The sequence below is a fragment of the Pyxicephalus adspersus genome, chromosome 8, assembly GCF_032062135.1.
Source record: "Pyxicephalus adspersus chromosome 8, UCB_Pads_2.0, whole genome shotgun sequence".
Classification (NCBI taxonomy): Eukaryota; Metazoa; Chordata; class Amphibia; order Anura; family Pyxicephalidae; genus Pyxicephalus; species Pyxicephalus adspersus.
This window is the reverse complement of record NC_092865.1, coordinates 53,488,266-53,498,913: the sequence shown is the minus strand read 5'-3', so window position 1 is coordinate 53,498,913 and position 10,648 is coordinate 53,488,266. Positions and strand designations below refer to the sequence as shown.

Genomic DNA, 10,648 nt, shown 5'->3' with positions numbered 1-10,648 from the left:
ATTGGCCACCACAGGGCCCAGACCTTAACCCTACTGAGAATCTTTGGGATGAGCTGGAGAGGACTTTACACAGCGGTCTATTGCTTCAATCATTAATACAAGATCTTGATGAAAATACATTTTGTGACATTTCATAAACATCATTTCAGAATGATACCATGGCTGTATTCAAAGCTAAATGTGATCTAATGAAATATTAGATTGTGTGTTTTTGACCAGGCAATATATATATAAATGCACATTATATATATATTCTATAGTTTATTTTTTATTGCTATATTTGCGCTCTGTTTGCAGTACACTGCTGTCCATTATAACAATTCTATGCATAATTCCACATCCTAATTGCTGAGACATTTTACATTTTGTCCCATGGGCCATTTTAATGTATTCATAATATTTGTCCAGGTTGACACGTTTTACAAGTACCATTATAACGGCATTAACACACACAGTGAAGTAATAATAAATTATTTTCTATACAGTGCAGCTTCCGGAATGGTGAAATCAAACTTACCTGCATTATTCATAGATAATAAATATTCTATATGTGTACTGGTGTGAGATTGATTTGTTTTCAGTGCATGTCCTTTGTAGCTGTCTTTAATAAAGGAATAGTGGTAGTAATAAATACATTTCTGAATACTGGGAAATCCTCCACAGTTTTATATTAGCAAGTCAAACTGCAGTTCTGGGAAGTTCTGTGCTCTGAATTTAGTCTCTTTAATAAATTGTATGAAAGCTGGAGCTATAGGTTTAAAGGAAAGTCATCTCACAGGTATGTTTTGAAGCTTTAGGCAATCCCCAAGTATTTCTAGCTGTTAGTGGGTGTTGATGGGTTGAATTGTCCATTCATAAATCTATTCTTTGATGCTTGATCACTTAGCAAAGTGATTTATCCCCCTGCAATGCTCAGTAAAAAGCCTGTACTCCTTATGTAATTCAACCCTAATACCTTTTCTTGCCATGGACCTTAAACCTCTTTTTTAACCTAATCTCTGTACAACATATTAAATACTAATATTAGTATTTAATGTGTGCAGTGGTATTTTGGTTTTGGAAAGGTGGGGGGTAAATACTTTTTTTTCTGGCTGCTCCACCTTCTCACATCCTATTTTTTTACCAAAACAAAAATGAAATATGTTCAACCACCCGTAGCCCCCCGCAATGTTCATGCAATGTTCATGTCATAAACCCCAGAATGCAGGAGGCATTACCTCCAAAGTATTTCAAGATTCTCTTATGCTTAGGAGATAGCTACTTAGTCCTGCGTGCACATGTGTGGTATCTAGCAGTGTCATCAACGGGCCAGCGAAAAGCCCTGGTTTACATGAATAAAGTTATTAATAATGTCCAAATATACACATACAGTGCAAAAAAATGCACAAAGTCTGCAGTGTTTTAGTAGAAGCTTTGTTGAAGCACGTTTATGAGCATTTATAGGCTTTATAGAGTCACCAAGTGCTGCACACTGCATTCTTTTTGCAATTTAAAAAATCTATAAAAAAGCACTTTAATGTGCACCAGTACATTGGAATGAATAGAAATTTTGAACATGGGCTTGTAAATTCTGCTTTTTAACACTGGCAAAGCAGTCTGTGTACACTGGGCCTAAAAGTAAGCAGGTAACAGCCAGCTTCAGATATACTGGGAACAAAAATGGCATCCCAGGAGAAGCAAATGAGAAGGAAAAACTGATATTAGTGGACGATAGAATAGAACACATTGATACATACATACATGGTAAGTATTACTTGTTTCATTGTTATGTTCTAATATTTACAGAAGAAGTAGTTTACAATGTTGAGAAATTGATAGTTTATATAGTTAATATTGTCAATTTAGTATGATTGATGTGCTGTTTGGTACATTTTGGCATGCTTGGCCCTGGGTAAGGGTTTTTTTTCTCTGCCTCCCCTCTTGTCTCCCGTGTCTCTTTCCCTTATTACTTTTTCCTTATTTTTCTTTGTGTTTCCTTTATTCTGTTTCTGTATACAATTTAAATTTTTTTGTCTTTTTTGTCTTTTTTCCTTCTCTCACCATCTTGTCTTTTATCTGTTTCCCTATAGGAGTTTGCTGGATATGGACACATTTTCCAAGTCTGACCCAGGTTAGTGCTAACAGTTTTCTGATAACTACAAACTATTATTAGCAATAGAATTCCATATAATTGCCAATGTCCATGTGCATATTCCATTGAGTGGAGTTCAGGCCCATTTCAGTAAATGTTGACAGAGTTCTAAGTGTGATCCGGTAGACAAACAAATGTCATGTGTTTCACCCTTATCATTCTTGGTGAGATCATTTAAGGGCTGATGTGGATGATAAGGACGAAAAAAAACGTTTTGGGTTACCCATGAAATCTTTGTTTAGGATTCAGATTTGGGTGTAGAAATGACAATTTGAAGCTGTATGGGATAAATTATTATTAACTAGTATTTATATAGCGCTGATATATTACAGCTTCACAAAGTCAAAAGATACTAGCTGAACCTCAAAAGAGCTCACAATCTAATGTCACAGGGATAACCTGCAAATTCCATGCATAGTGTCCTGGCATGAGTTTTGAACCTGGGACCCAGCGCTACAAAGGCCAGAGTGCTAACTTCTGAGCCACCATGCTGCCCAGGTAAAACATTTAGTATACCTGTCATACAATGGCCTCCAAATAAATTTGTGAGTTTCGCAGTGCCTATGTCTCTGTGTACTTGATTGTCTTAGGCACCTAAATCAAACCACAGCTGGTTTTTGTTTTGGATAGAGTGAGGAAGAATCACTATGCAAAGTTCTGATGAAAGTGTTTTATGTTTTTTTAGCCCTGATGAAGGAGGTCATTGAGAATAGTTTTTACTTTGATAGCAAAATAATTGACTTGGTCTCCCACACATTTATTTGGCATAATCTTCATTGGTCCAAACATAGAGCTGTCATTCGAGGGATCTCCTTTTGGGACCCATTAGATCATAGAGAGTAGCCTTTTAAAATGCCAACAGAAATACATACAATGCAAAATCCTGGTCCAGTGCTCCACGTATACGTTCCCGTCCAGTCCAGGTGGCCAATGTTATGTATTTGGGAACCCCATCAATTCCATTTGTAAATGTCTGAAGACAGCTGTATATAACATCAGTGCGGACCATCTCCCATACAGTAACAGGATGGATATTAAAGGTTATTTACCATGTTTATTCAATAATAAATTAAGGCAATCATTTTTTCTAGTTTGAGTGTTTTGAGAATCTTGGTCAGGTTTATTTTGCCATATGTAAACCCCTAAGAGAGATTCACTCTCCTTTATGGTCCTGATCACTAATTAAACTCAGGCTTAACATGAAATTTTAAATTCCCACTAGAACATCAATGGGGGGAAAAATCTCCAATGGGGACACTTTCTGTAGTAGCAACTGTCTAAAAAGGGATTTTCCCTGATAATGTAAAGATATTTTCCTAATTCCTGTTGAGTCTACAGAACATGGAGGGATGGGGTATCTCCAATGGAGCCATAGAAATAACTTCCCCACTCTATACAAAAAACTAACATTTGTGGCTACATTTAGGTTGGCCTTTCTGTGTACTCTCCGGTGACATGTTTCTTGTCTCTTGCAGTGGTGGTCCTCTATGTACAAGGGATCGGTAACAAAGAATGGACAGAAGTAAGTTCATATTCTTTTCCCAATCTGTGATTTAATGCTGCAGAAAGAACATCTTGTACACCCCGGTCACTGATCCGCTTTGACTTGCTTTGGGCACATGCTGAAATTTCATCATGTAACTTTATTTCTACATTGTCAGCCATGTGTGAAGCACTTTACAAGATTACACAGGGAGCCAGAACAGCGCAATACGGAGAGAGATTTCACTGATTGGTTTATATGTCCCTTTCATGGGATAGGGATGAAAATAGATACCGTGTATTGTACGTGCCTTGCATCATATATGTGTGTGAATGGCATGACAGGTTTTCTTGTTTTCAGTGGGAACATTTAAAGAGAAGCAGTTTATGCAAGAATTTTGCTATTTTATTATATGTGTTGTATTACTATATATACACTGATCATCCAAAACATTAATAATAATTGTTAGTGAAGGGATAACATTAATGATCTGGTTACAATGACACCTGGCAAGGGCTCGCATATATTAGGCAGCGAGTAAGTCAGTTCTGTGTTGGAAGTGGGACAAATGGGCAAGTGTAAGAATCTTAGTGACTTTGACAAGGACTAAATTGTGATGGTTGGATGATGGGTCAGAGCATCTCCAAACTGGCTGCTGTTGTGGGGTGTTCTCAGTATATAGCGATTAATACTCACAAAGGTGGTCCAAAGTTGGAGAACTGGTGAATCACGATAGGTGGGTGAATGGCTGATTGGCTGATTGGCATAGGGTAGGCTATCCTGTCTGGTCTGATCCTATAGAACACTATGTCAAGCCAGGCGTATGCTCGGATTCCCGGCATCACACACTGAGCTGCACATGTACAACATTGTGCACAGGCAAATACGTTTCTTTTATTTCAATAAATATTCTGCCCGCTCCATATTTAAACATTTTTAAATTTAGTTTCTGGCCATAAGAGATAGGTGTTAGGAGTCGGACACACCATGCTTATTTCATCCGTTGGTGATTTGTTTGATAAATGCCCCCTATTATTACACAGTATTTATATGGCACCGACATATTACACAGCGGTTTACAAAAGCCATTGTAATGTCACTAGCTGTCCCTCAAAGGAGCTCACAATCTAATGTCCTACCATAGTCATATGTTTTTAATACAGTCCAAGGTTTCCAATTTTAGGGGGAAGCCAATGAAAATAGCCAAGCCAATGAAAATAACTGCACGTTTTTGTAATGTGGGAGATGTGGGAGCAAACATGGGGAGAATCTGCAAACTCCATGCAAATAGTATCCTGGCCGAGATTCGAACCTAGGACCAAGGGCCAGAGTGCTAACCACTGAGCCACCATTCTGCTGCCTATAGCACAACTATGCATAACAAGAAATGTAAAACAAATTGATAAAATCTATTAGCCTGGTTTAACATATGTGCCTTGCAGCAACACGTAGTAAATGGTGGGATGAATGCCTCCTCCTCCCCCCTCTCTCGCACATGCCTTGCAGTTGATCACAGCCATCTGTGTGTTTAATAAATGGAACTTTTCTGGTTATAGGTGGGTTGTGGTGCAAAACGAGTGGGCTGCCTCAATGTTTATATGACGAATTACGTACATTAACATTGCTACATTAACCCACCACGAAAGTTTGCCCTAAATTTTATATTCTTGCATTAAATAGGTTATAATTACCTTCTTTTTATTGAGGGTGATTTACTAAAGGAATTTATTGGGTCTGATTTATTAAAGCTCTCCAAGACTGGAGATGAGCAAACCTAGAATGGATCTGGTCCAGGATTGAAAACATTGTCCAACTAATAGCAAATATTTTTTAAAAAATCGATTCCAGGTTTTCTGGATAACCCAGGTTCTCTCATGATATTTTCCAGTCTTGCATATCTTCAATTAATCAGGCCCAGTGTATTCACTTTCCAAAGTATTATCACCATAAATCAAGCCCAGTATATTTACTTTTCCAAGGTATTATCACCTTGCATTGTAGGATTTCACTTAGCTTAGTTCATTTTGCAAAAAAATACCCAATCACATTCAGGTAAATAAAAAAAAAACAATTTTCCTTGCACATGATTGGATAGTTAGAAGTCAGCAGAGATTTATCTCACTTACTAAGCTTGGTAAAATATCCCTGATGTACAGCAGAAGGCTTGATGGTTTGGAAATGAGGTAATGGCTAAGCCAAGAAAATGTAAATGACTTACTTTTTAAAAAAGATTCTGTTACTAGAAGTAATATTGGTGTGGCAAATCCATTGAGTAAACTTTTGACTATTGCTTCCTTTTAAACAAGCTATCTAAAACAAAGAATGAACATGAAACATTAATTTCAAAAAGATGAATTTATTATATTGTCATACCTTTAATGTTTCCCTTTAAGACTTTAGGCACACAGATTTTGATTGGTTGCAGCACCGTCTTTTTGTAAAATCCTTTTCCTTCTTTCTTCCTGAACTGGAATATAAATAGACTTTGAAGATGCTTTTTATTTTTTGTAGAGCAAGGAGCATCTGCAAAGCTTGGAATGTTTTAATGAAATGGCTTCGTCCCAAATTTGAAGGAATTTGTCATGTGAAAGGTGCCAGGTCTTTTCACAAGTAATTACCCAATGAACAGGATTGTGTATGGTCCGATGAACGCTTCTAGAAAGGTGCTAGGTTGTCAGTTATGCTTGGCGTTCCTTCAAGTCATGAGACTTGAAAAAAAATTAAAGCCAAACTCCAGCCTTCCCTTTACTGGACTGAAATCACTGCAAATGGCAAGCTTCCCACAATATACATTGGAAGCTGCAGCAAGTCAGAGCCCTTCCTCCCCCCCCCCCCCCCCCCCCCCCCCACAGCACACCTGCCCTGGTTTATAGTAGGCAATTGTTCTGTAGTTCAGGAAATTTCTGGCTCATCCAAGTATTTTTCTATATTTGCAGCATTTTTTAAAAGTCAAACCTGGATGAAATGTCTATGTACTGCAGAAATGTACTACATAGGATTTTTTTTTACCCAGACATAAACTTTAAACAAAATCCACAATGTATCCCTGTGCTATAGATTCCTGGAAATGTAATGAGCTTTGCTCTTGTTCAGTCTTGCTGTGTAATCCTGGGATCAGCAAGGAGTTACAACTCACTACATGAATCTGGGGCACCTTAATTATGCAGGATATGTGAAAGATGAAACTCCTTTGGTTTCCACATCAAATTTCTCCCCTGGCTTTACATTCATAAAAGTGTTGGCCGTGGTCATATGTACTGGGTAAGCTTCAATAATTTGTATCTGACCTCCAGTCTTGTGCAGCCTCCTCTTCTGGATTTAATTGGCTCAGTTTGATTTCACTGCACACTGTGAGCTTCTCATAATGTGCAATAGAAGCTGCAGCAATCCAGCCTATGTCCTGGCTAGAGGATGTCTAGCATCTTTAAGGCCTTTCCTCCCCAGCCTGACTGTCCCTGGCTGTCCTTTTCATTCATTGGATAGTTTTTGCCCTAAGATGAGCTTTATCGATATTTAGGGCAAATACAGACAAGTAAAGTTTTCAATGTATTCCATTGGTGATCCCAGCAGCGAGATGTCTTCATGTTCCCAGCTCCACCCACTCACCGCACATTCTATAATGACATCCTATTTTTGTTGCTGTACGCCAATGCTAATATCTATTTCCTATCGTGCACACAGCAGGTGGAGTGGGACCCCCCCAGATTTCAATTACAGAAGAGAATCCTTTTCTTATTTCTCTGTGATATATTACGTTATCCTCCTAAGCTCAGAAATCAGTTTCAGATGTCTTTTTATTATTACCTACAGTTCCGGTTCTCTTTGCCATCTTAATATTCATCCTAATAACTGCAACGGGCAGCAAAAACAATTCTTGATGTTGTGTATTTTTTTTTACTTTTACAATGAAATGAGAATTCAAATAATCAGAAAATGGCAGCATGTTGCAAGTTATGATCAGTTCTCCGCACATTGGGTGGAATCTTGAAGCTGAACTCTAGTGTTGAAGGGAACCCCCTGGGTTCCTTTGTACTTCTATTTTACCTATACAATCCCTCTTCTTAGCCCCCATGACATCATTACAAGGGCTGCAAAAGATCTGTCCAGGAGAAGTTTACAAGATGCCTCTGCAACCAGTGACCAATTAGAGGCATGGGGTGCTCATCTCTTGTGCCATGGTTCCTATACGCGGCAGGTGCACTGTGTATTATAGTGTGCAAACAACCCTCCATCTCCCCCATTAATAAATTCAGCACAACCCCCTCTCCTTTTCAACACTAAACAAACCTAAAATGTGTTCCATACCTGTCCCTCCCTATGCTTAGCATGAATTACAAAAAAACTTTATCAGTAACCTTTGTGATCAATTCGTCTCCGCTCCAGCTGACAGCACAATAATTCCCAAAGCTTTGTATTATGTCTGTGCTCATACAGTCACTGGTTGCCTCCCCTGAGTATCAGTTTAGCATCTGTGTGAATTAAACTCCATGAAAATGGTATAAGAAAACTTTGCCAAGGGCAGTGGATTTATCGACTACAGCACTGCTCCTCACACACTGTATCAGCACATTCCTGAACAAACTGAATTTGTATGCAGACCACCCTAGAAAATGACCACTTATGAAGTTGAGACTAAATGACTAACCAGATAGTTTATGCTGTCTTTAACTATCACCTAGAGTATACATTTAGTCTCCCAATAACCTCATTTGCTATCTCTAACAGCTTATTGTAGTATTACATTCACCTAATATATTATATGCAGCTTTTTGATATCAGGGTCTTCACTTGACCACCCCTGCTCCAGTACATAGGTCCCAGGGGCTACCCTGATTACTTAGGTGAAATGGGGTCTGGAAATTAAATTTGTCTCACATCACCCAGTCTGCAATAGCCAGCAGGGGTTGAGCATACACCTAACTTCACCATGTTGTGAGTTTTAGGTTACAGCAGGCAAAAAGCATAATTTCTATTTATATCTAAAACCCAAAGAAAAGCAGATTATTATGTTTTTCCTGTTAAATGTTGACTTTTGCCTTTACTTTTGTCATGGGATGGATTTTTCAGCATTTCGGAAACCTTCTGCTGGATTTCTAATGATTCTCATTCTCAATGCGATAACAGAATACCTTGGCCAGGCAGATAATATCTACTAATGAACTTGAGCATGAGCTGTATAAAGCAATAACAAGCTAAATGAGTTCATCATCTACTGGGAAATTTCAGTGTGGTCACATCAGCCTGAAACACTAATTGATCTATTATATCTGCCTTTTTCTTGCCTGGCCTGATTTCATTAATTAAACTCCGCCCTCTTCTTTTTTTAATATTGCTTTATAGGGTTATATAATAAAGATGGATTATGCAGGAGAAGAACTTAAAGCTGCACTCTGGGTAAAATGTATTATTCCTTGCTGTAGGTCTTCCTCCTTATTGCAAGGGTTAATAGCTGGTTAGATAGAATAAGAGCAAAACTCACCTTATCCCTTGCACCAGTAAGTGGTGCCTGATACATTGGATTGTGGATGGGGCCTTGGTATGATGCATCATTAACACTTAAAGGGTGATTCCTTGTGAATGTCCAATAAAAGAGAAGCAGAGGACTGATGAGCTCATCACACCATTTCTCTTCTCTCTCCTTCTATTTGTATGCTCCTGGTTACTGATCCTTTACCCCTTGGGCTGCTTTTAAATCTCTAGGTCTGAGCTCTGCAGAGTCCACACATGCAGAATAAGAACAGACACAAAAAAATACAGCCAGTATATAGGATAAGAGAAGTGGTACTGTGCAGAGTCTATACATACAGCATAAGAACACATACTAAGAACTACATCCAGTATAAAGGACAAAAGAAGTGGTACTGTGCAGGGTCCATACATACAGAAAAAGAACAGATACCGATAATTACACCTGGGGTACATTACAAGAGAAGTGGTACTGTGCAGAGTCCACACATACAGAATAAGAACAGATACTGAGAATTACACCCAGTATATAGGACAAGAGAAGTGGTATTGTGCAGAGTCCATACATACAGAATAAGAACACATACCGAGAATTACACCTGGTGTACAGGACAAGAGAAGTGATACTGTGCAGAATCCATACATACAGAATTTGAACAGATACTGGGAATTAGACCCAGGGTACAGAACATGAGAAGTGTTACTGTACGGAATCCATAAATACAGAATATGAACAGATGCTGGGCATTACACCCGGGGTACAGGGCATGAGAAGTGGTACTGTGCAGAGTCCATACATACAGAATGTGAACAGATACTGGGAATTAGACCCAGTATACAGGACATGAGAAGTGGTACTGTGCGGAGTCCACACATACAGAATAAGAACAGATGCCGAGAATTACCCCCAGGGTACAGAAGAGAGCTGGCCAGGTATCTATTGAATTAAGAATCATTCATGGCAGCAGGGTGAGTGGGGTATAAGACCACCATTGGGTGCCGTGTAGAGTGAGCTCACATTTTCTTGCAGATATTGTGATATGTAGGGCTTTGTGTAATTACCATTAGCGTTCTGCGTCCTCTTTCCCATCTGCTCGGTGTAGGCTGCTTCTGCTGTAACAAGAATCTCCCATTTTCCTCATCAAGTGGCCAGTGATTGCCGGCACACTTCAGTTTTTGGCTGGGGTTCCCTCCCTTATGGAATTCCCTTTCTTGTTAGTATTGCAAACAGTTTAAACTGAAGACAGCTCGAAAATTTGGAAGGATCCAGAAACTTAGTTATATCTGGCCGATGTCTCCCGGCACCTGCTCAGTCTTTGATTAGTCTTGGTAGTACGCGTGCTAAGAATATTTCTGCTTTTCCTCATATGAGTTAGTAATTCCAAATACTTAAAATGAATATGATATATTGGTGTTATTGATAAAGGAAAACATTACCTAAAAAAAACAAAAAAAACGCATTCAGATTAATGCAAAGTGGTACCCTTGGCAATATACCACCTTTATATATATATATATATATATATATATATATATATATATATATAGTAAGCAGGCCCATATTAGAA

The 10,648-nt window shown here is 38.6% G+C and overlaps 1 protein-coding gene across 1 annotated transcript in view; it reads left to right on the top strand.

The window, feature by feature from the left end:
• Positions 1-10,648, top strand: part of CPNE9 (copine family member 9) — a 162,806-nt gene that overhangs the window by 27,459 nt on the left and 124,699 nt on the right. The window contains 2 exon segments of the mRNA XM_072420685.1: positions 2,070-2,110; positions 3,607-3,653. Coding sequence (XP_072276786.1) covers positions 2,070-2,110; positions 3,607-3,653 — 88 coding nt within the window.